The sequence below is a fragment of the Eptatretus burgeri genome, unplaced genomic scaffold, assembly GCF_056783735.1.
Source record: "Eptatretus burgeri isolate ZD-2024b unplaced genomic scaffold, Ebu_testis_v1 Ebu_testis_scaffold_3183, whole genome shotgun sequence".
In the NCBI taxonomy this organism is placed as follows: Eukaryota; Metazoa; Chordata; class Myxini; order Myxiniformes; family Myxinidae; genus Eptatretus; species Eptatretus burgeri.
The window spans coordinates 134,844-161,142 of record NW_028225132.1 but is presented as its reverse complement, the minus strand read 5'-3'; the positions used below and the strand labels follow the sequence as shown (position 1 = coordinate 161,142).

The following is a 26,299-nucleotide window of genomic DNA, read 5'->3' as shown; positions in this document are numbered from 1 at the left end:
GGGGTCAAACCGGGACAAACATTGACCACCCTTACACCCTCATTTTTAGCTCACTTGGAACATAGTTCCGGAGAGCTTATGGGATGGCATGTAGTCCGTCAGTCTGTCCGTCCACAAACACTTTGCAGCTTCTTCTCGAAAACAACACACACAATTTCAATGAAAATTCACCACAACCTTCATCATGGAGGAATTACCAAAGTTTGTTCACGGCATGAATAAAAACAAAAAAAAAATCAAATTGTCGTCTGAGAGAGTTTATGAGGTGGGGGGGGGGGGTTGGCTCACAACATATGCATTTCCTTCCTTCCCCAGAACTTTAATTTCCTTTCACAGACAATTTCGATGAAACTTGAACACAACCTTTATCACCCATGATGTCACAAAGTTTGTTCAGGACATTAAAAAAAACACATGGGTATTTACTTTTTTCTTCGTGATGTATTTTGTGGGTGGTGGTCAGGTGTTGACTTCGTGGTTAGGGTGGTGGCTTGGGATCCTCGGGGTCCTGAGTTCGAGGCCCGCTTTCCACTGAATTAAAGTCATGGGGGTTGACTCAGCCTGTCATCCTTCCGAGGTCGGTGAAATGAGCATCAGTATACTGGTAATTATCCCTGCGTGTTGAAGGCGACTAAAGGGTTGGCGTCAGAAAGGGCATCCAGCCGTAAAAAACTTCCACAAGAAAGGGGACCATGATTGGAGCCCGCAAAAAGCTGACCCCTGCTCAGGGAAAAAGGCTTTAAAACGGTGTGATGATCCTGTATTTTGTGGGTCATCCATATCAGTTAGTGATTCCTTGGTTATCTTATCCAGCCGCGAACAGGTGAGCGCCCTGGGATATTTGCCCGATGTTTAAAAAATATAATCGTGTTTAACGCCTAACTCCTCCTTTACCATTGTGATGTGGCGAGCGAGATTTAACAATACATAATATGTATATGTTTCATATGGAGTTCCACATTTCATATTATATTACGAGCAACTACCATCCATCACTTCGCTGACAGGAATACGAAGCGGGGTGGCGGGTGATGGGAGAGAGAGAGGGAAAGGTAGAGAGAAAGAGAAAGGAAGGGAGGGAGAGAGAGGGGGAGACAGTTGGGAGAGAGCAAGTAAGACCAATGCTTACCTTTCCGTGATATTTAACCCCCCGGGGATCTTTGACAGGTCGAGGGTTAAACATGACCTTCACCGCCGCGCCTCAACACAGAGTGCCATTTCCTGTGTGTTTTGTATTTTACGGCGATGGCCCCGCTTCACACAGGGGCAACAAAGGTTTCATTGGCTTGAACTGGAGATGCGGATATGGGAGGGTAGAATGCAGTCATTGCTGCTGTGTTTGCTTCTTGATGTCACGGAGTTCCTGCCGCTCTGGTATTTTGTTAGTCTTTGTGTACTTCTATCTTCCTGTCCTTCTGCCTTTCAAGAAAATTACACAACATTATCAGTGGGTGAGGCAACACCAGAGGGACTGCAGGGCCAACACAGACTGTTGATGTGAGATGTGAACGTTATTTTTTATATGTCTCTATGTGGAAGTGATGAGTGGATAATGAAAGAAGATCACACAGAAATGTTAACATTAATAACAGACTCTGGAGGTTATCGTATTTGCAGAAATGAAACAAAGCCATGGACACTGGCATCTCCAGGTGTTTATAAGCGATTTGAAGGTATGAATAATGAAGATGAGGCATTCGATGAGAAGATTGAGGAAAGTGAAAAAATATTTGTCACCACTTTATCTTTAAGAAATTGTTGTGGCCTATTCCAAGTGAAGGCACTGTTGAGCAGGCCAAAAAAATGCAAAAATAAATTAATTAATTAATACCCCCCCAAAAAACACGAACAGCGAGGAACAGCAAAGTGATGAAGGATGAGCCTTTTTTAAGGATAATTAAATAATGCCGTTAATTATCTTCAATAGGGGTGTTTGAATAAAGCCAAACAACCGGGTTTCATTCATGCACTCCCTTGGAGTTCCCTCAGCATCCTTGTAAAGTTTCAGGCTGTGAGGTTTCATGGTCTTGGAGTTATTGAGGACACACACACACACACACACACACACACACACACACACACACACACACACACACACACACACACACACACACACACACACACACACACACACACACACACACACACACACACACACACACACACACACACAGATAGACAGACAAACAAGGAAATGACAAATTGAAAAACATGGACGTAAAAAGGGTGCAAGTGATTAAATAAGGTGTATGGAAGGTTTCAGTACCTGTCGTTCTGGAGACTCACGTTTCTTTAAAAAAACATCTTGGATCGACCATCTGTAAGAGTCTAATGTTTCATCCCACCTTGCTGGAGCGCTTAGTCGATGGAGTGATGATGGATCCCCTGCCAAACATGACACCTTCTCCAGCGGCCATAACTACAACTTCTTCGTTTGCACACACATCAACAAAAGGAAGTCAAAACAACTGGAGAGCGACTTCATCGTAACCTCCATCATTATCAATCCTTCCAACACAATCCTGGAAATACTGTATCCTCTCAATTGCTTTCTGCATCTCAATTCAATTTTTCCTTTGTTTTGCCTTCAATTTCACATCTTTATTTTCATCATCTCAAACTCCCACTGGATTTGCACTGAATTTTTTCAAACAACTAAATTCAATGATCATCCAGGTGTGCAGAATGACTTTTGTACAGATATATTAACACTCATGCGAGACTTCTACCAAAGGGAAGATTTGCTTGGTGCTTGTAAGTTTTAGAATCCAGCAAAATACATGTTTGTCCTCAACACTTCTGAGGCACAGACAAAATGGGACATGATGCAGGTGAAGAACAGGTAGTTTAGCCAAAGTTTTAAATTGTAATTTGTAATGTAAAGGAAGAATCTTGTCAACTTACGTTCCAACCTGAAGGATGGTTTCAGGTGAGGGTTGGAGGAGGGAATGAGCACCTCTTCTGAGGGAACTTTGGAAAAACAATAGAAATATGAAAGATTACACACATTGATATCTCAATCAGTTTGATAACTTGTTCAAAAAAATAAAACAAAAGGAAAGGCCTGGATGGAACAGGCAACAGATGACAAGGTGAATCAGGTGATCTCATCCAATCGAAGGGAGTTAAAGTTGTTGTTGTTGTTTATTCTGCATGGGGATGATCACCCCAAGAAGTTACCTTCCCACAAAAATAATTACAATTATCTCCACAATTAAGGACACTCTTCTTCATGGAAGGAAGTATTTACAGCAATGTCTGTAAAAGACGAAGTCTCAAAACTTATTTTTCTTGATGTTTTGATCTTGTGGTGAGCTGTGTTTGCACCCATTGTGTGTTCAACCCACCTGCCCCAAAGTATTGAAGAGTGCTTACCTGTTAAAGATCCTGCATACAATCTGGCTTCTGCTGTTGCTGCCATCATCAGGGTGAGGCTTCCGTTCGCGAGCCAGCCAATGAACAATGTAAGATGGTGATAGATTGATTTTCACCAACAACAAGATCCCACCATGGTTTTGCTCAGCTTTCATTCCTTCACTATGAAAGTTCAGGTTCCTGTCCTCATGAAATGCAAGATGTCCATCAGGAGTGAACTCCCTGTCCATGACTGTACGATCAAAAGATGTTTCAGCGATTGCTCCAACATGATCTCAGGTACATTCATGTGTTTGAAAGAGACCCTGCATCAAAGTGAATTTGTTTCAAGGGAATATTCTCATGAAATGTTTTTTTTTTGTTTTTTTCTTTCCTCCTTAAATGTTTTTTTTTTGTTTTTTTGTTTCCCCCCTTTAATGTTTTTTTCCCCCTTAATTATGTGTCACGGAGGAGTCTGTTAGAGGAGATGGGAGATGAGGAGGGAAGGTCGTTATCTATGGAGATGAGGCTTGCCCTTGGGATTCTTCAGGAGGACTACTTATGGGAGATGAGGAGGGAAGGTCGTTATCTCTGGAGATGAGGCTTGCCCTTGGGATTCTTCAGGAGGACTACTTTGTCTCCTTTGATGGTATATCTCCTGTTTGGGTCACTTTCCCTCTTTTTATCAAGATCACTCAGCAGCATCTCTTGTTTTTCTCTTTGGAGTTGAGTGTAATCCGGAGTGATAAAAATGTTTTTTGTCCAGAGAGAGGGATCAGTTAAATTGCGAACCTTCTTGTTATTGGTAAGAACAAGATTCCGATCCGACTCACAACTGAACACAACTTTCATTGGTCTGAATCTGTTCTCAATGTACCGTCCAATGCGGAAAGTGCGTACGGGCTCTATGTTCAGGTTCATGGCTTTAATTAATTTTGTCACAACCTCCTTGTCATGTTCCCCTTCTCCCTCCTTCACTCCACGGAACATGAGGTTATTTTTACGCCTTTTTATCTCCGCTGGATGATCATTGACAAGCTTGGACTGAGACGAATGGTGAGGCTTACGTTCGGCCGGCAGTTGATCAATATCATGCTGTTTCACTTGTTGTTTCCTGCCTTCACAGAGAGGCTTCGGTTGGCGTTGAAGAACAACACTGTACTGTTGTCGCTGCTGCCACCCTTCATCACTTTGAGGCTTTGGTTCAGGTGGGAGCAAATCAACATCCTGCTGTTTCAGTTGTTGCTTCTGTAGCCCATCATCAGTTATCGGAAGCACTTCTTCATCAACTCTTTCCTCAGCAAGTTTTCCTGCTTTTTGCAATTTGGTTTCTCTCTCCAAGACCTCTTGCTCCCTCAACTCCACATGACGTTTCTTCTCTCTTATCTGTTCTTCTCTTTCCATGAGAATCAACTCTCTTGTTTTCCAGGCAACTTCACATTGCTCTCTGTGTTCTCGTTCCTTTTTCTCTCTCAGACGAGACTCTACCTCCGATTTATTCAGATTACATTGTCGAGTATGAAGCTCCTCTCCCTTTTGGTGGATATGGAGCTGCTGTTTCTTTAGCTCTTCATCTTTCTCGTTCATGAAGGCATCAAACATCCCCTGTCGCTCCAGCTCCTGTTCCTGATATATCGGCAATTCTTTCTCTCTTTGCTGAACATCTTGCTTCCACTTTTTAACTTCTAACATTCTCTTTTCAACTTCAACCATTTTCTTCTTACGTTCTGTATTTTTACGCTTTTCCCAGATCCAAACTTCAAATTTCTCATCCTGAAAATCCTTTTCCCAGTTTGTTCGTCTGGATTCTTCCTGCTCCCTTATCTTTAACTCTTCTTGTTTCTTCCTCTCCTGTTCATTCATTTTCTTCTGCTCTGCTTCCTTCTTCTCTCTCTGCTGTTCCTCCTCTCGTTTCCTCCATACATCTTGCTCCTTTAACCACAATTCTTTGTTCAATTTCCTTTGCGCGTCCATTTCCATTAACTCACGTTCTCTGTCCTGAACAAACTTCTCTGTATGGATGAGATCTCCTTTTTTTTGGAGCAACATCTTTTCTTTTTCCTGAAGTTGTTTTTTCTGTGCTTGTAAAACTTTATTTTGCTCCTCTTGATAATGTTCTTCCTCTTGTTCTTCATTTCCGAAATTCTGTTTCACTGTGACCAACATTTTTTCCTTCATGTCATGATCCGCAGTTCCCTCCACTTTCTGCATTTCAAGGAGTTTGTTTTCCTGAACATCATTTACCAATGGTGGCTCATCTTTCAGTTGTTGTCTCCTTTTGATTTTACATCCACATTTCACACTGCAAGAGAAACAAACATTCTCAGTTCAAGGTAAAATGAAGTATTCCATCACCTGTAAAGTGTTGAACACATGGTTTTGTAAAACATAAACAAACATGTTCCACGAGTGTTACAATGCTACAGGATACGGAATATCGAGAATGCAGATGTAACTTAAACAAGGTCCAAATGATCGGTGTGGACCGATGAATCACACTTGATTATTTAAATAATTTAATGTAATGGTGGAGGATGTTGTGAACCTTTGTGTTTGTTTTGATGAAGAAGGAAATCATGTGACTTTTTGTAAATTATCTCTCACTTCACTGGAATTCCATTGGTTACATTTTTTCATGATGTTATTTGGCGGCCATCTTGCATTGAAAAATATCCGCCATCTCAGAAGAACAACCAACTTATTCCTTGGAAATCAACACTAAATAAGTGAGTTTTACTTTTTATTCACAACAAGTGTTCAATAATAAAGCTTTTAAAATCTTCCTAAAGACATCATTGTTACTTTGTGTGAATAAAAACTTACAATCAGAGGTTTAAACTTGTGTCACGTGGGTGGGACATTGTTCATATCACGAACTGCATACAAATAATTAAATAACCTCATTTATACATCACAGATGAAGATAATGGGATGTGGACTTTTTGGAATACTCAACATCGATCGAATTATAAAAGAAAGAGCTCAAAGAAAAACTGTAAAAGAGTAAATAGAAAGATTGATGATAATATTGTTGTGGACTGGGGGTTGCGTAAGAAGACCACCCGGGGGGGGGGGAAGCTATCTCGGTTTCCCACCAGACTCGCCCGAATTGCAGGCCGTCGCACACCGAAAATTCCGTGACGCGGCGGGTCGCTAATGGACCGTGAACACCAATAACTCAACCACGTGACCTCAGGTCCTCTGTCTGGTTTATCCGGTTCCCAAGAAAAATAATCATGTGATCTAATTACCGGGGGGAACGCACTCGCTAAGCGATGAGTAGTTTTTATTGTTGTGTGTAAGCAGGGACAGGAAGAAAAGTGTGGTGTGCCAATAATACAAGAAACTTACAAAAGCAGACACATCGCAGATTTATCCCGATATAATTCTTGCACACTCTTAGGTTAAGCGAGGACAGGCACAGACACACACAGACACACACACACAAACACACACACACACACACACACATCCAGATGAAGAAGGGTTAATGAGAAGAAAGAGGAGAGGAAATGAGGCTAACGGTCTCTCAATTTCTTACAAGATTGACCGACCGTGCTATCAGTGTGTTTTGGGGGGATGCTCCGCTTGGTGATACCTCCCTGACAGCTGGCGCGTCATCTCCCGCTTCGTTGTACTTCGAGCAGCAAAGCATCGATCCAGAGAATGGGGCGCAACCGTCAGGCATGAAGGAAAGACTTTCGGCAGAGACAGAAGCCAGTGGGTGGAAGAAGGCAGAGTCCGGAGCAGTGGGTGGAGAAAGGCAGACAGGATCAGGTGGGTGAGTGTAGTCAAGGACGAGGCGGTGAAGAAGGCGGAGTCAGCAGGTGAATTGGTGTTGAAGGCGGAATTAGTAGACGAGGAACGCTGAGCAGGAAACACGACGACCGAAAGCCCCGCTAACCGTTTCAGACGTTGTCGTGCGGGCAAGGATGATGATCCAAAACGACGTGTCGTTACCCAAATCGGGCGCTCTGGTTGGGCCCCGGACAGCACAGGGGCTGGCTGTGATGGCCTGCACCAGACACTCAGGCCGTCCACGGCGACCCGCAGTCAGCGCCGGTCAATGCACTGCCTGTCTGTAAGCCATGCAGCCCGAGCCGTACAGCGCGCCCCTGCCTGGATGCAGCCTCGCCGGGCGGAGAGGCGAGTGGACGTTTGTCATCCGCGGGAGACACCTGGGGCCGTGGTGGTCAGTGAAGACCGATGGTAAGATGCTATGGTAAACACATGCACAGACCCGAACAAGATGTGTGCCATTCGTGCCCTGCTCTGTGTGCGATCATAAATTACCCCGGGACTGCACGTGGGACCGCCGCCATTGAGCATGTGGTCATTTATCAAAAGCGGTGGTGTGCGTGATGCCGGCCCTGATCTGTGTCATGAATCGAAGGAAAAGGTTGGATATAATAATTAGATGCAGACTTGGATTGAAAAGAGGACAAATATAATTATTAGATGGAGACTTGGATTGAAAAGAGAACATATACAATTATTAAATGGAGATTTGGATTGAAAAGAGGACAGATATCATTATTTAATGTAGATTTGGATTGAAAAGAGGACAGATATAATTATTTAATGTAGATTTGGATTGAAAAGAGGACATATATAATTATTAGACTCAGAAATGGGTTGAAAAGAGTGCCCCACGTGCGTGCTGTAAGTTATCATTTTGTGTGTTGTTTTTCCCTGATTGGCCTTTGTGAGGACCCATTCTCACAGCGAAGGATTTGGCCGTGGTTTTCTACAGGTGGGTGTCCAAGGGTAGTGCCCGCTGGCCCCATGAGGACCCCTTGCTTGGATTTACGTCGGAAATGGCGAAAAAGAATCAGAATGAGTTCAGTGATTTTATCAGACCGAATCATGAGATTCACACAACGCACTGTCCCGTTTGACCCATGAGACAAGAAGGAAGGGACTATCTGAACGTATTGTTGCGGTTTTCGCGCCCGCCGGCGTGCTGACGGCCACGTAACTCGAATCGCGGCACGTCGCCCACCGGACGGACAATCCAGTCGTGACCCTCTCGGACTAACGCCGGGAACCAGTCACGGGTGGACCTTTCGGTCTCACCGCGATCGAGCCAATCAGCCCCCGCGTGGGATAGGGTTGCTCGCCAAATTCGAACTACCTAAGTACCCACACGGAGGGTAGACCGGGCGATCGCACCTCGCCGCAGGTCGACTTCGGACACGGGCCACTTAAGCGACCCGTTCCGTACTATCAGAATAACCGAGCGGTGTTATCGTCGACCTCGACGGTTCGATTAATTATCGGGCGTGTTCAGCCCACTACCAACCCTTTACGTGAAGCAAGATGGGGATTCAATGGGGGAAAAAGACGAAGCGAAGCGGGAAACAGTTCAACAATAAAGCACATTTATTCTCGGCACACGGGAAGCACACAAATACAATTCCACCAAATGCACACAAAAAAAAGAAAACACAATTCCATTTACACAAAAAGCAAACATAAAAGTGAAAACACAGTGCAGAGCTAATACCGACTACCGAGCACACGGCAACACTTATACAATTCTACTTCACAGACGGCGCCGACAACACATACCCAAAACCAAGGAAAAGAACATCCCCCAAGAATGAGGTAGGCCTGAGGCCGAGACCGGGTCGGGCCTACCCGTCTGGTGATGAGACGCGGAGCGGCGATGGCCCCGCAACCCGCGGGCCTCGTGGACAGTGCCTGGCAGGGGGTGGGAACGGGGCCCCCTTGGTCGCACTATCTCAGCGCGGGGGGAAACAGGAGGGGGTTGCTGATGCTCGGGGTATAGAGGATCTTTATTATATGCGACGAGCGTCTCCACCTCGGCCAGGTCGCGCTGTCGGCCTCCCTCGGGTGCAGCTTCCTGCACGACGCGAGCACCCCCTCGTCTGGTGTCGCCGCCTTTCCACAGCTCCGTCCCCTCCGTTCCGACTCCAACGCACACGACGAGCAGCTCCACCGCCCGCGAAGTCTTGACCCTCTGCTTCCGACTCTCCTCTTCTTGACTCTCCGACCCGTTCTTGTTTGCGACTCTCCGCTTTTTCTCGTTCTGACTCCTTCGCGACTCCCTTCTGACTGACGAACACCGTCCTTTTATCCCCCCGTAACTTCGCCTTTGACCCCCTCCCTTTGACCTTTCACCTCGCTCCCCATTGGCCCGAGAAAAAGTGGGCGTGAAGGCTTTTTGATCCACAAATTTGCATATATCGATCGTTCTGGAGGCGGGGCCAAATCGCCCCTCGCTCACCGATTGGACGGCAAAAAGTGGGCGTGTGTCGTTTTTGATCCGTTTTTGAAGCAGAAAATCCGTGATTTTGTACACGCTGTTCAACGTGCGCCCTACACGAGTCCAGCATCGGTGCCCATGAGTGGCGCGAGATGACGGTGATGCGATGGTGGCGAGTTGTGACGGTAAAGGTCATGGCGGTTGTGGTGAAGCGGCGTTGTGGTTGGTGGTTGTTGTTGTGGTTGTGATGGTGGCGATTGGTCCAAAATAAAGATAGTAAAAGAAAAACGGCTATCCTGAAGAGTCGCAGCACGTATAAATGACATGTATTCCCACTAGACAACGGGTTTGGGCCTAACTACACATGCACTTACCGAGATACCTCACCTAAGGGACCTGAATGGTGGTTTGCGAATCTGGTAACCACAACACTACCCCCTTCCCTTTTTACAGACTCGTCCCGAGTCGTCAAATTTTCGTGTGCCATCATGTGTAGTTTTCCCCTAGTACATTTTACCTACGGATCCCTGAGTGCGACATTCATGGTATTCGTGTCCCCAAAATAAATAACCTGAGGGCTGCGTAACTACCTAAACAAACTCACTCACACGGACGACTTAAATAAAATTGCCGGCGCTAAGACATACATGCCGGGGGCGCACTCATATTTACAGTACATCTTAACCTTAACTTACAAATCTTACACTAAACCATGGCCCAGGATCATTGAACTCTGCAAAAAGAAAGCAGTTAGCAGGGAGCCAGGCTGCCCGCATGCAGTCTCTGGCTCAAAACAATGCAGGTGACAGGGAACGTGGCTGGCTGCTCACACGCAGTCCAAGGCCTTCCCTTTTGAACTGAACTCAGTGAACCACAACGGTGCTTGGGCTGCACAACGCAGTCTCCGTGCCAGCTCAAGTGGCACACGCAATGAACACAACGAATGGATGCATGAACGGTTTGAACTGAATGCAGTGAACCACAACGGTGCATGGGCTGCACAACGCAGTCCCCGTGCCAGCTCAAGTGGCACACGCAATGAGCACAACGAATGGATGGATGAATGGATGGACGCAAACACGGTGCACGGGCTGCCACTGCAGGCCCGTGTTGTAGCTGCCAACAGGGCAGTTCTCGCAGCTTGCAAACTGTTGCCTTGATCCTGGCGCACATGGAAATGAACAGGGGGGCAAAGCAAAAATTGAACGGGGCTGGTGAACCTGGGCAGTGGGCATGGCATGGCAAAGGTGAGCAGGCAAACACAGCCCGCAGAAGAAGGCCGCTGCAGGCAAACACAGCCGGCAGATGAACTGGCCGGCACAGGCCTCGAAGAAAAACAGCCAGCAGATGGACTGGCCGGCACAGGCCTTGCAGCACACAGCTGCCGATGAAGTTGGCCGGCCTCCGCCTTGAAGCAAAACACGGCCAGCCGATGAAGTTGGCCAGCCTTTGCCGTTCATTGGAGGTTGGTGGAGGGAGTGCGGTGGTGCTGGCCACTCGGAAGGCGGGCTCGGACCTACCTACCTGTCTCCCTCCCAACCTATCGCCTTTGCCTGTCACTGTACATACCCACTCCCTTAATTTGTCAAACTCCAATTTAGCCCCAACTTATTTTATTTTTATTTTTATGTTTACTTCCCCTCTATAAATCGTCCCCTAACCCCCTTTATCGTCCTTGTTCGGCTAACCTATCCTGTCACCTAGCCTACTCCCAACCCCTACGTTCCCTTCCCGGAGGGGAATAAGGGAGAGCTAACGTCCTGTGTCGAGGCCCAACGAAGCCTCAGAATGGCCTCCCCAGAGTTCGGCGATCTTAACACCAAGTGGGTCCAGCGGCCCACAACGACAGCGAGGGGATGGATGGTGCGGAGGGGTACATCTCCTAATCTACCCTAACCATTTAACTGTTAAACTACCCCGGGGCTTTCAACAAGCGCCTCTCGCTTAAACTATTGGTTCTAACAACCCAGATTCCCGTCGCCTGTGTTGGTGTCCTCACAATTTCGGGCCTCGCCCCCCAATTTTCTCTCCGTGCCCTCACACGGTCTCCTGGCTGGGACACGTGGCTCCCTTTGGCAGGCACGACCCTCTGCCGAATCTCCCGCTATGGCACCCCCGGGCACTACACTGCCTCCGAGCCTACCAGCTCCCTAACACCGGGGAGTGCCCCCCATGGCACCTCCCCTGAAACGCACACGTGGCAGGCCGGCCTCCCGGGCCCCTTTCCGAGGGTCACCCGTGCCCACAACACTGCCCACGCGGCTAATGGCGCCCCGGGCCCCCACACCAAGCAGGTGCACCCGTGCCCACTACGCTATCCCGGCCCCCCATGGGCCCATGGCCTACCGCGGCCGACTAGCCTGGTGCCCGGGGTACCCACTCAGCGATACTCACCTTTCGCAGCCACGCTCCCAAGCCCGTCAACAGGGCTCCTGCACCCCTCCAAATGGGTCTCGAGCCTACTTTCCCACCAACAACAAAACGACCTCCATTTTTCAATTTGACTAACCCCCTAACTCACTCTACTCTGACCCCGGGGTCCCTTGGGCGGGAGTCACTCCTCCCCCCAATCACTCATCGCACCATGCATTCCCCATTCACTCCACACACACAGACCCGCTGGCCTCACTCACTCACCATGTACTCACCTCACAACTCTCCAACTCTTCAACACACACACCGCTGAACTCTGCCATCCTTCTAACTACATCCCCTAACTAACTCGTGCTCCCACGTCGTCCCTTAAACTAGTAGCACGTTCCTTTTAACACTACGTAGCTAAACTACGTCCCCTCTACACATTCACAAGTCTGTCCATGTCTCCTAATCTCTTTAATCAATTTCCCCACCTAAATCTGGCTGCAATCCCTCTAACTAATCCATTCCACGGACTCCATGAGGACTTACCCCTGCCCCATGAAGTCGGTCTAGCTAAGCTAACCCTTCCCCCTAACTAGTTTTCATCCTGTGCCCAGGTAAGGGGGTCTTTCACCCCTTGCCCAGGAATCCTGTACACCCGAAAGTGAGGCTTGCTTTTTTTTTTTTTCCATGCGCAGCACCTGCGCGGCAACTCAGAGCTCGCGCACTTTGCACCTGCCCGTGACGTCATGCAGCTGCACGTGTTCCTCGTCCCTCCTTGGACGGGACCATCCGGCAGAGATACCCCTCCTGCCGGATTCCAACCACACGTGCAGCCATGACGTCACCGTGCGCAAAAAAAAACACAAGCCCCACGTCTCGAGGGGTTCCCCACGCGAACACATGTGCTTTGCCCGTTGGAGCTGAACACACACGATCGCGTGGAGAACCCGTCCGGTCCAAATCCGTTTACCTGCCTAAACTTTGTCCGTCCGCGGGATCGGCAAATCCACCGCGTGCGTTTCCGGACCGGGACTTCACTCTCGCAAGCGAGCACGTGGCGGTCTCGTGCGTTGCACAGCACGAACCGCGTGCTCACTGCTGGGTGAACCCGGCACGGTCCCCGAAACAACTACAGCCGCTACTCGGCTTTCTTTCCTCACATGTCGCCGTCTCCGTCGCCATTCAACCCACGCACACCTGCGTGTTACGACGCACACAGTCCACTCCATCACATTCACACCGGGAGATGCGGCTGCGTGCTCCCGCATGCCAACCGACATCTCCCTCACATACCGCTCTCTCACACACACGGTCTCCCTGGCACATAGCGACCTTGCACACGGCCGTTCACTCACGCGTGCCTCACTACTCACACAAACCATACTATTTACACACGCGGGGGCACTCACCCGCGGTACCTCACTCATACACACGGCGACACTCACACACGCGGTCTCTTCCACACACGGTGCCTCACCCACACACGCGGGGGCACTAACCCGCGGTGCCTCACTCACACTCCGTGCCTCATCCACACACGGCGTGCTGGGAAGCACGTACTCCGGCACCATCGCCACCACACCACTCACACGTGGTGCCTCACTCATACTGGCCGTTTCACTCACACACACGGCCTCACTCACACACGGTGCCCCATCCACACCCGGCGTGCTGGGAAGCACGTACTCCGGCACCATCGCCACCACACCACTCACACACGGGGTCGCTTCCACACACGGTGCCGCACTCACACCTTGCACCACACACACAGGGACAACCACACTGGGGATTTGTGTCCCCACAAGGGTCTCCGGGGCCTCTACACCCCCAAGCTCTCCGTGCACCCGTCCACCGCACTCGTCCCCTCAACCTCGCAAAACACGACCGAACTCACCTGGTCGTGACTCGCCTCAAGGGGGCATACTCCCTCCCCTCGTTCCTGGAGGAGGCCATCCCGCTGCTCGCACCGGGTCCCTACACGCTCCGCGAGCTCACCCCCATTATCCTCCACTACCTCCGTGTGTGTGTGTGCGTCACTTACCCCGTCTTCATCGTGTAGTCTTCCCTCTATCGTTCCCATCTCCCGTGTCTCTGCCAACTCTTCACCCTTTACCTCCCTGGTCTCAACTATTATTTCTGTTGTCGTCACCTCGTGTCTCGTCTCACACGTTTTGGTCTCCCCATTTAATTTTTCCCTTTCGGTCATCGTCACGACCCTCGCCCAACACGTTCCACGAATTATTTTTTCACCCGCCTCCACCGCGGGCCTGTCAGCCGTTGCACCCCCACCCAGCTCGTTTGCTCCCACACGTGGAGTCGCCATTCCCAGCTCCCTGGTCACGGCCTTCATGCCCGCCTGCAGGCATCGGCCCATGTTCTGCGTCTCACCCCGCAGCTCTTTCATTTCTTCCCTCATTTGCTGTGTATTCGCATCCATCGTCGTTTTCACTTCATTCATTTGCTTGTTCATGTCTTTCATTTCGTTTTTCATTTCATTTGTATTTGTATCCATCGTCGTTTTCACTTCATTCATTTGCTTGTTCATGTCTTTCATTTCGTTTTTCATTTCATTTGTATTTGTATCCATCGTCGTTTTCACTTCATTCATTTGTTTGTTCATTGCCGCCAGCATGGCGCATAGCTGGGCCATGTTGGATGCACTCAGCTGAGCCGTTTCGGCAAGGGTTGGGGAAGGGTCTTGGTGGAGAGGGGGGGGGGGGGTCATACACCGCGGCCGCTGCCGCACCCACCTCGGGCCCTGGGTTCAGTTGGGCGAGTCCGTGTTCCTGCACAATCAACATTTCCTGCTCGGGGATTCCATCCTGGACCATGGATTCTACATTACTACACATATACATTTCTAATACCCCCGGCTCCCGCTCGCCTTGAGACGCCATCTTGCTTCTCGTGAAGGGTTAATTTGCTCGCTCGTAATTTGGAGGGAATCGGGGTCGCTTCTCTCACCCCTGGACCGATTCCCGTGAATTTCGCTGGAGACAGGAGAGCCTGTTGTCCCGCTCTCCAATACCAGTGCCGCGAGGAGGGCGATGAATTTGTATCCCACTCCTGACACCAGTGTTGCGGTTTTCGCGCCCGCCGGCGTGCTGACGGCCACGTAACTCGAATCGCGGCACGTCGCCCACCGGACGGACAATCCAGTCGTGACCCTCTCGGACTAACGCCGGGAACCAGTCACGGGTGGACCTTTCGGTCTCACCGCGATCGAGCCAATCAGCCCCCGCGTGGGATAGGGTTGCTCGCCAAATTCGAACTACCTAAGTACCCACACGGAGGGTAGACCGGGCGATCGCACCTCGCCGCAGGTCGACTTCGGACACGGGCCACTTAAGCGACCCGTTCCGTACTATCAGAATAACCGAGCGGTGTTATCGTCGACCTCGACGGTTCGATTAATTATCGGGCGTGTTCAGCCCACTACCAACCCTTTACGTGAAGCAAGATGGGGATTCAATGGGGGAAAAAGACGAAGCGAAGCGGGAAACAGTTCAACAATAAAGCACATTTATTCTCGGCACACGGGAAGCACACAAATACAATTCCACCAAATGCACACAAAAAAAGAAAACACAATTCCATTTACACAAAAAGCAAACATAAAAGTGAAAACACAGTGCAGAGCTAATACCGACTACCGAGCACACGGCAACACTTATACAATTCTACTTCACAGACGGCGCCGACAACACATACCCAAAACCAAGGAAAAGAACATCCCCCAAGAATGAGGTAGGCCTGAGGCCGAGACCGGGTCGGGCCTACCCGTCTGGTGATGAGACGCGGAGCGGCGATGGCCCCGCAACCCGCGGGCCTCGTGGACAGTGCCTGGCAGGGGGTGGGAACGGGGCCCCCTTGGTCGCACTATCTCAGCGCGGGGGGAAACAGGAGGGGGTTGCTGATGCTCGGGGTATAGAGGATCTTTATTATATGCGACGAGCGTCTCCACCTCGGCCAGGTCGCGCTGTCGGCCTCCCTCGGGTGCAGCTTCCTGCACGACGCGAGCACCCCCTCGTCTGGTGTCGCCGCCTTTCCACAGCTCCGTCCCCTCCGTTCCGACTCCAACGCACACGACGAGCAGCTCCACCGCCCGCGAAGTCTTGACCCTCTGCTTCCGACTCTCCTCTTCTTGACTCTCCGACCCGTTCTTGTTTGCGACTCTCCGCTTTTTCTCGTTCTGACTCCTTCGCGACTCCCTTCTGACTGACGAACACCGTCCTTTTATCCCCCCGTAACTTCGCCTTTGACCCCCTCCCTTTGACCTTTCACCTCGCTCCCCATTGGCCCGAGAAAAAGTGGGCGTGAAGGCTTTTTGATCCACAAATTTGCATATATCGATCGTTCTGGAGGCGGGGCCAAATCGCCCCTCGCTCACCGATTGGACGGCAAAAAGTGGGCGTGTGTCGTTTTTGATCCGTTTTTGAAGCAGAAAATCCGTGATTTTGTACACGCTGTTCAACGTGCGCCCTACACGAGTCCAGCATCGGTGCCCATGAGTGGCGCGAGATGACGGTGATGCGATGGTGGCGAGTTGTGACGGTAAAGGTCATGGCGGTTGTGGTGAAGCGGCGTTGTGGTTGGTGGTTGTTGTTGTGGTTGTGATGGTGGCGATTGGTCCAAAATAAAGATAGTAAAAGAAAAACGGCTATCCTGAAGAGTCGCAGCACGTATAAATGACATGTATTCCCACTAGACAACGGGTTTGGGCCTAACTACACATGCACTTACCGAGATACCTCACCTAAGGGACCTGAATGGTGGTTTGCGAATCTGGTAACCACAACAGTATATTAATGTAATAACTCTCAGGGGACCACTGTATGTTGAATCCCATCACGTTGCAGGTATACGCTCTACCAAGTGTTCTAGTTTAATATTTTGTTTGCCTTCAACTGTGTTTTCATGAATTACAAGACAGACTGAGCTGAAACTTTCACAGGTTTTTTTGATACTCAGGTTATTTAATACACAAGTATAATTGAAAACAGCTCACCAAAGTGACAGCTCACCGAAGGTGTCCCCTCCCTTTAAAATGAGTATTGTTCCACAAGATCTAACTATGACAGCCATTTTGAAGTCGAAGGTGATTACAAATCTTTTCTGCTAGTAAATCTACATTTATATTTTGAACCTCAATCAGTACAAATGTTGGTATTTACACCAAATTTAACTTTGATTTTATACAGCATCAGTGGACTTCTTCATGGCAGCCATTTTGAAATCCAAGATGGTCACCATCACCAACTTACACAAAATTAAAATTGTGGGTTTTTTAAACTCTTTGGCGTAACAAGTGTGGGTGTTCCCACCAAAATGGACTTCATACGACATCCACAGCCTGAGCTATCGTGTCCCCTTGGATGAAGGTATAAATATTGATGAAAAGTCATTTGTGTTCTTTACCAGTGAATGCAGCGCTTTCTCCTGAACCTCGTCTTGTTGAACCAACGAGATGGATTAAACATAATCACACCGACAAACAAAAGGGAGGCAATCACGACGAACACGACATCACGACCCAGGGACATCCCTCCATCCTCAACAGCATCGTTCTGGAAAAGTTGTGGAAATAGACAAGGCCAGGGGTAGGAAACATGTTTATTTCATTTATAATTAAACTAAACAATGTTTATACTGTTATTTTACAAAATCAAAAAGTTCGTGACAAAATAACATGTTCTTAACAATTTTAGAGAACAAACACAATGGTTTATGGAATGTTCGAGAGTTTACCTTTTGTACCACGCTTGTTAAGGACAGGTTTGTGAGAGGGTTTGGGAAGTGATTTGTCATTTGTTCAGAATGCTGGCGATAGCTCGCCGACCATTTACAAAAACACCGTGGAATCTTTACCATCCAATATAAATGAGTGTTGGTGGATGAATCCTTCATGTTTAATGTTCCTACAATGGTTGTAACACACATTACACGTGAAACACCAGGGTGGTAGTTTATGGAGGGATCGAGATTTGAACCCAGGCTCAGAGGTGAATGTGTAAACTGTGAAACTCCACCAACCCTGAGATGGATATTCTCGGGATCAATTTCCACTGCACACGGAGTGCAATGTGTGGTACCAGATACACTCAAGGTATACCGTGAAGATTCCTCCATCGACACGAACATGAAGGAGATTTTACCTTGAAGGGACAAATTCCAAGTTTACTTGGTGCGGAAAGTTCACCTGCAGTTTCCAACCAAAGATAAACTCTCTTTATGTTCCTCATCACATCGTCACGGTAAAGATGGATCACAACAATTTAAAGGACAAACAAGGAAGATTAAACATGGGATTTCAACTGTGTCCCAACACTCACTGACCTGCTCCTTGTTCAAGGCTACTCCTGGAATCTTTGATTTCCACAAAAAAGAGTCGTCAGACAAGACAGCCGACTTAAGAGGAATGAAAAATGGTGAAGCAGTGGGACCTGATGAGATACCATTGTAAGGATGGACCTACCTTGGTGAATATGGGGTTCAGGTGTTCAATAAACATTGAACTGGGTTATGATGAGAGAGGACATTCCAAGGATATGGAGGTGAAGCATTCTGGGATCATTATTCAATATTCCACTCTCCAGATGTAGAAGTTTTTGATGAACCTTTAAGTTGGGAATATGGAATGTTTCTTGATGGTTTCTGGTCATTTAAAGTTTCCTGAATGAGAAACTGTGTGATGTGATGATGAGAAACTCTGTCATCACTTAACATTGATTTTATACACACATTTTAAAAACACCGGGTTTGAGTCCAAAACGTCTCCTATTCAGGGGGTGTGTTGGGTGTAGGGTGTGTTGGGTGTAGGGTGTGTTGGCTGCGTTGGGTGTGTTGGGTGCGTTGGGTGTGTTGGGTGTGTTGAGTGTGGGGTGTGTTGGGTGTATTGAGTATGTTGAGTGTGTTGGGTGTATTGAGTGTGTTGGGTGTGTTGAGTGTGTTGAATGTGTTGGGTGTGTTGGGTGTGTTGAGTGTGTTGGGTGTGGATGTGTTGAGTGTGTTGGGTGTGTTGAGTGTGGATGTGTTGGGTGTGTTGAGTGTGTTGAGTGTGGGGTGTGTTGAGTGTGTTGAGTGTGGGGTGTGTTGGGTGTGTTGAGTGTTGGGTGTGTTAGGTGCTCACATGAAACATGGTGGTACAGTGTGCTGTGTGTATGATCCAATCCTACAGTGGGCATGATGGTTCGGCATCATCAAGCTCTATCTCAGAGATCCAACTTATTGAAGTTCCACACCTCCTCCCCCACACCCCACCTCCTCCCCCACACCCCACCTCCTCCCCCACACCCCAACTGATATCCCAAACTACAATAAAAACAACTCCCCCCGTGCTGTGTACCTTCCCCGAGTTCAGTACATTATTTCTCACAATCCCTACTTACCTGCTGTGGAGTTCGGGACGCTCCACTTCCGAGGACGGTGATCACGAACACCGCGATGAGAAACCACGACATGTCTGGTGTTCTCTAATCCACGGACTGACGATTTAACGATACAGCTCTGTGTTGAGATCTCCCTGTTGTTGGAATTCTCATTGTAACCACGAACAACCATTGTGACGTCACAGTGTGGTCACGCCCCTTTCCCTCGTTTCTGTTCATATTTTCACCTCGACATTATTATTTATATATTTTTTGTTCTGATCAAGCTCTTCCGGTGAAAACCACATGACCCAAAGTTGATTAACATCTCGTGTTTTGTGTTTCAATCACTTTTACACCAATGAGAAAAGGATTTTAAAATGTTCAGTTTGATAAGTTGGGATATTGATAATACTGACATTGTACAACGGACGTGTGTTTACTCCATTGATGTTTTTAATGTTAAACCTTGTTATAAAGGAGTTTACTCAGTGAGTAATGGTGCACGTCCTGATTCATCTCCATCTCATTGGTATTCCTGTGAACAGTGTGTATGTGTATGTGTATGTGTATGTGTATGTGTATGTGTCTGTGTATGTGTATGTGTATGTGTATGTGTATGTGTGTGTGTGTGTGTGTGAACATGCGTATGTAATAAATTGATAGCTTTGAATGGATTCCCACCCCACCATCCCGTTTTCTCAACACATCCTCCACCGAAAGTGGACGAAGGTGAAGTTTTCACCCCTATCCATCTGTTGTTGGTTTCTTGGGAAATCGAGGATTTGTGAGTTTTGTGGAGTTCGGTGGTGGAGTACTCAGAGCCGCCGAGAGCCAGAATGGGCCCGGGGGGGTGGGAGGGGGGGCATACCAAGTGAAGACCCCCTTCGTCCGGGCCCTGCGACGCAAAGGTTAACGGGATTCCCCAGTGGAGCACCAGGGCCAAAACACCAATCTTGATGAGGTTGAAATCAACTATAACATCACACAACCTGCCCGAGTGGGCCAAAACCATGCTCACCTGGAATGGCCCCAGCACGCTCACCTGGAATGGCCCCTGCACGCTCACCCCATGTCCACACAGACACGGAGGACAGAACAACGTAATGGTGTAACCGCTTTTTAGTCTCAATATGGTGCGTTGTGTGATGGTCTCAATAGATTGGGAGCAATCAGGTAGATGGGTGTTAAGTTTCGGCGATGTACCAGAACCAGGATCTAGTACTTGGCTGATAGGGATTGGCAAGGATCCAGCACTGTTGGCAGGTGAAGATAACTCATAGGGATGAATGGGGATCTGGTGGTTTTGTTGCTGCTTGAAGGAAAACGTCCTCGGTATGCTAATGGTGCTAGTGGAATATTTACCCATTTATTCACTCATCTATTGTAACTTGTCGATGTACTATTTTTGTTCATCTGGTAACTACTTTTCTGTTGAACATGCAATTTGATTTATAATGCTGAAAGTGTGATCCCTTTTGATAACTGTTAAAGGCAGAGTCACCTTTGGGGAGTCAACCTCAGGCTGGAGAGATGTAAATAAACTGAATACACACTGTACACCAGCGTTTGTTGTCAACTTAGAATATCCATGTCATAGTTATATTGTAGATTGGTAGAAGATGAAGAAGAAGAAGAAGAGTTATATTGTAGATTGGTACACTGAGTGCCTCACACAAGTACAGAGTATATGCAATACAAATTTATTTCTTGGAAACAGACAATCTAACAAATCAGACAAGCAATTTTTTTCTCACCGTGTCTCTGTCTCTCTCTCACCGTGTCTCTGTCTCTCTCTCACCGTGTCTCTGTCTCTCTCTCACCGTGTCTCTCTCTCTCTCTCTCACCGTGTCTCTCTCTCTCTCACCGTGTCTCTCTCTCTCTCTCTCTCTCTCCCCGTGTCTCTCTCTCTCACCGTGTCTCTGTCTCTCTCTCAGCGTGTCTCTCTCTCTCTCAACGTGTCTCTCTCTCTCTCACCGTGTCTCTCTCTCTCACCGTGTCTCTCTCTCTCACCGTGTCTCTCTCTCTCTCACCGTGTCTCTCTCTCTCTCACCGTGTCTCTCTCTCTCACCGTGTCTCTTTCTCTCACCGTGTCTCTCTCTCTCACCGTGTCTCTCTCTCTCTCTCTCAACGTGTCTCTCTCTCTCACCGTGTCTCTCTCTCTCACCGTGTCTCTCTCTCTCACCGTGTCTCTCTCTCTCACCGTGTCTCTCTCTCTCACCGTGTCTCTCTCTCTCACCGTGTCTCTCTCTCTCAACGTGTCTCTCTCTCTCTCTCCACGTGTCTCTCTCTCTCTCTCAACGTGTCTCTCTCTCTCTCACCGTGTCTCTCTCTCTCACCGTGTCTCTCTCTCTCACCGTGTCTCTCTCTCTCTCTCACCGTGTCTCTCTCTCTCTCTCTCTCTCTCTCTCTCTCTCACCGTGTCTCTCTCTCTCTCTCTCACCGTGTCTCTCTCTCTCACCGTGTCTCTCTCTCTCTCTCTCTCTCTGGCTCTCTCTCTCACCGTGTCTCTCTCTCTCTCTCACCTCACCGTGTCTCTCTCTCTCTCTCTCTCTCTCTCTCTCTCTCTCTCTCTCTCTCTCTGGCTCACTCTCTCTGGCTCACTCTCTCTCTGTGGCTCACTCTCTCTCTGTGGCTCACTCTCTCTCTGTGGCTCACTCTCTCTCTGTGGCTCACTCTCTCTGGCTGTTTGCCTGTGAGCAGGATATCTCAAGAAGTTGTGGAAGGATTCGGCCACAACTTGGGAGACAGGCTTGGTGTGTTTGTGACAAGGATTAAATGATTCGATTTTGGTGAAGATCTGGATCCAGATACTCGAGTTTTTAAAATGATTTTTCACCTTTGAGAGGTTGGGTTAAAAACGATGTGGAACACAAAGTTGTGGACGTGTTGTGTCGGTGCCAAGAACAAGCCGATTCGACTTTGGTTCAGGTGTGGATCCAGATACAGCGAGCGCATCCAGTGGGATTCCCGAGGGGGTTTTTTCCTTGGACAAATGCTGTGTTAACGTGCACAAATAGCTTATCGTGGCGTTTCATGGAAAACACCAAACAGAAGTAAAAATATTTATGTAAACCACAAACACGTACGATTACCTTTTGAAACAGTCGGTGTCGATAGCTGAGCATAGTCGGTGTCCAATTGATGGAGATATGAAGGATGATACATGAACTCAGAAACACAAAGCTTGGGCACAGAAACACGAGGGCTGAGGAGAGAACCGAAACGAAACAATACCAAAGGTCGACATTAAAAAAAAGACCTTTAAAACCACATAATACTTTGTTCCATCGATGCCCGACATATTTGTGCAATGAATTATAATGAAGAAATACCTTGCTGCCTCTTCATGATCGGTTCCAAGGGGAGTTTGTCGTGTTGAGATTATGCGGCTGTTCTTCCGTTGGAGGACGTTTGGCGAATGAATAAAAGCCGTTGGACCTATTTTCGAACAAGGTCCAAATAATCACACAAATACATTACAAGGTATTCAAATGCATCACTGTGGGCTTGACAAACATATCTTGTGGTAACATGGTGTTCAGACGAAAGTATATCGATACAAATCAGTGGTAATGTAAGGCACTATTTCCTGATTAGGCACGTACACAAACTTATGAGTTGCGATGCGGTCCTCGCCAACGACACTGCACCGCGTGACCGGAAGTACGTCAGATGTAAATCAAGATCCCCACTTGATTAAATTGAACATTACCAGTAACAGCGCAAAGAAAACGAAAATATATCACATAATGAAACTATTTTTAACGACTACGAACGGCAAATATAATTGTGTGATGTCATGCAAAATCGGTACTACTGTTAAACACGAATCTGAAAGAAATTATGAGAAATGCCGACATCATTGAAGTGTTCTGTGCTTGTCGTGTCCACCACAGAATAACGGACTGGAGCGTCGATCTACCGTGATCTATATAACGCACCGATGCGCGAAATAAGATCCTCACTGCCGCTTCTTCAGGGAGTGGGTGGACGAGGAAATGAAACGAACACACGTCTGTTGTACAGCGTCAGTAATCAGTGTTTCAACTTATCAAAATTAACGTTTTAAAATCCTGGTTCTCAATGGTGGAAAAAGATTTGAAAGACAAAACATACGAGTTCGTCATCAACGTTGGGTCACGTGGTTTTCACCGTGAGAGATTAATTTGAACAAAAAATTATAAAATAAAGGTTGAGATATGAATAGAAACGATGCAAAGGGGGCGTGGCCACAGTCCAGTATGACGTCACAGTGGTTGTTCGTGATTACAATGAGAATTCCAACAACACGAAGATCTTAACACGGAGGTGTGTCGTTAAATCGTCAGTTCGTGGATTAGAGAACACCAGACATGTCGTGGTTTGTCATCGCGGTGTTCGTGCTCACCGTCCTCGGAAGTGGAGCGTCCCGTCCACCGCAGCAGGTAAGCAGGGATTGTCAGAAATGATGACGTTGTGTACTTGGGGAAGGTAGACAACACTATTGGGATATTAGGCCCGAGCCGTACAGAGGGTTTTGATGGGGGCAGGGGGGATTGGGGGCAGAGCTTCACCAAGCTGGATCACTGTGAACAAGATGGCGTCGAATCTTCACCAAGCTGGATCGCTGTGAATAAGATGGCGTCGAATCTTCACCAAGCTGGATCGATGTGAACAAGATGGCGTCGAATATTCACCAAGCTGGATCGCTGTGAATAAGATGGCGTCGAATCTTCACCAAGCTGGATCACTGTGAACAAGATGGCGTCGAATCTTCACCAAGCTGGATCACTGTGAACAAGATGGCGTCGAATCTTCACCAAGCTGGATCGCTGTGAACAAGATGGCGTCGAATATTCACCAAGCTGGATCGCTGTGAACAAGATGGCGTCGAATCTTCACCAAGCTGGATCACTGTGAACAAGATGGCGTCGAATCTTCACCAAGCTGGATCACTGTGAACAAGATGGCTTCGAATCTTCACCAAGCTGGATCGCTGTGAATAAGATGGCGTCGAATCTTCACCAAGCTGGATCACTGTGAACATGATGGCATCGAATATTCACCAAGCTGGATCGCTGTGAATAAGATGGCGTCGAATCTTCACCAAGCTGGATCACTGTGAACAAGATGGCGTCGAATCTTCACCAAGCTGGATCACTGTGAACAAGATGGCGTCGAATCTTCACCAAGCTGGATCGCTGTGAACAAGATGGCGTCGAATCTTCACCAAGCTGGATCGCTGTGAACAAGATGGCGTCGAATATTCACCAAGCTGGATCGCTGTGAACAAGATGGCGTCGAATCTTCACCAAGCTGGATCGCTGTGAACAAGATGGCGTCGAATATTCACCAAGCTGGATCGCTGTGAACAAGATGGCGTCGAATCTTCACCAAGCTGGATCGCTGTGAACAAGATGGCGTCGAATCTTCACCAAGCTGGATCGATGTGAACAAGATGGCGTCGAATCTTGACGAAGCTGGATCACTGTGAACAAGATGGCGTCGAATCTTCACCAAGCTGGATCACTGTGAACAAGATGGCGTCGAATCTTGACGAAGCTGGATCACTGTGAACAAGATGGCGTCGAATCTTCACCAAGCTGGATCGCTGTGAACAAGATGGCGTCGTACCATCATACCTGTTGTGGGACGGGATTCCGCATCACTTTACCTCTGAGAGTGAAAGGATCGATGAACAGAGAGAGAGATCAATGGTTTATCACTGTGAGGAGTTTTCAGGCGACATGTCGGTTTGTTATCAACATTTGGCGGGAAATAAAATACTATTTCATTAATTGAAGTCGTCGAACACCGATCGAAGTTCAAGTTCAAGTTTAATTCACCAAGTGATTCGTGACAGGAAACACCACGTGACACAAAAGGGAACAAATTAAATATGAACACACAGGTGTACATCCATGCAGTGTATTTTACCTTTTATAACATCACGAGTAAGTTCATCACTCAGGTGAATCCTCGACGTCGTGTTTGTGATGAATACTCGTGAGGGGGGAAAGAAAACACGAGAAACAATGAATTGGACACAAATTAGATGATTAAAAGCACAATTTACAATTACATTATCACAGGTAAACAAGTACATTCTCACAGGTAAACAACGACATTCTCACAGGTAAACTAGTACATTATCACAGGGAAACTAGTACATTATCACAGGTAAACTAGTACATTATCACAGGTAAACAAGTACATTCGCACAGGTAAACAAGTGCATTCTCACAGGTAAACAACTACATTCTCACAGGTAAACAACTACATTCTCACAGGTAAACAACTACATTCTCACAGGCAAACTAGTACATTCTCACAGGTAAACAAGTACATTCTCACAGGTAAACAGTTACATTCTCACAGGTAAACTAGTACATTCTCACAGGTAAACAAGTACATTCTCACAGGTAAACAGTTACATTCTCACAGGTAAACTAGTACATTCTCACAGGTAAACAAGTACATTCTCACAGGTAAACAATTACATTCTGAACAGGTAACCAATTACATTCTCACAGGTAAACAACTACATTCTCACAGGTAAACTAGTACATTCTCACAGGTAAACAAGTACATTCACACAGGTAAACAACTACATTCTCACAGGTAAACAATTACATTCTCAAAGGTAAACAACTACATTATCACAGGTAAACAATTACATTCACACAGGTAAACAAGTACATTCTCACAGGTAAACAACTACATTATCACAGGTAAACAACTACATTCTCACAGGCAAACAATTACATTCTCACAGGTAAACAACTACATTATCACAGGTAAACAACTACATTCTCACAGGCAAACAATTACATTCTCACAGGAAAACCATTACATTCTCACAGGTAAACATTACATTCTCACAGCTAAACTAGTACATTCACAAAGGTAAACAACTACATTCTCACAGGTAAACAATTACATTCTCACAGGTAACCAACTACATTATCACAGGTAAACAAGTACATTCTCACAGGTAAACAACTAC

At 47.5% G+C, this 26,299-nt stretch overlaps 1 protein-coding gene across 2 annotated transcripts; it reads right to left on the bottom strand.

Annotated features, from left to right (window-relative positions):
- Positions 1-316: 316 nt before the first annotated feature.
- Positions 317-26,099, bottom strand: LOC147006377 (uncharacterized). Of its 2 annotated transcripts, none has more exons than XM_085868995.1 (7): positions 25,231-26,099; positions 22,647-22,752; positions 22,407-22,519; positions 17,363-17,511; positions 3,376-5,656; positions 2,905-2,970; positions 317-2,385 (listed from the first exon to the last, which is right to left on the bottom strand). In XM_085868995.1, exons 2-5 carry the CDS (start codon positions 22,660-22,662, stop codon positions 3,940-3,942), a joined length of 1,995 nt encoding a protein of 664 aa, XP_085725121.1. In that variant the 5' UTR covers positions 22,663-22,752; positions 25,231-26,099; the 3' UTR covers positions 317-2,385; positions 2,905-2,970; positions 3,376-3,939. The 2 variants fall into 2 exon arrangements, with proteins under 2 accessions (XP_085725121.1, XP_085725120.1); XM_085868994.1 differs by lacking the exon at positions 25,231-26,099 and adding an exon at positions 22,920-23,810.
- Between the last annotated feature and the right edge of the window lie 200 nt (positions 26,100-26,299).

Coding starts and splice junctions, on each gene's coding strand:
- LOC147006377 (XM_085868995.1), bottom strand. Junction 17,512..22,406: donor GACACCGACTGTTTCAAAAG/GTAATCGTACGT, acceptor CAACTTTTCCAG/AACGATGCTGTTGAGGATGG. Junction 5,657..17,362: donor AGAAAGCGCTGCATTCACTG/GTAAAGAACACA, acceptor TTTCTCTTGCAG/TGTGAAATGTGGATGTAAAA.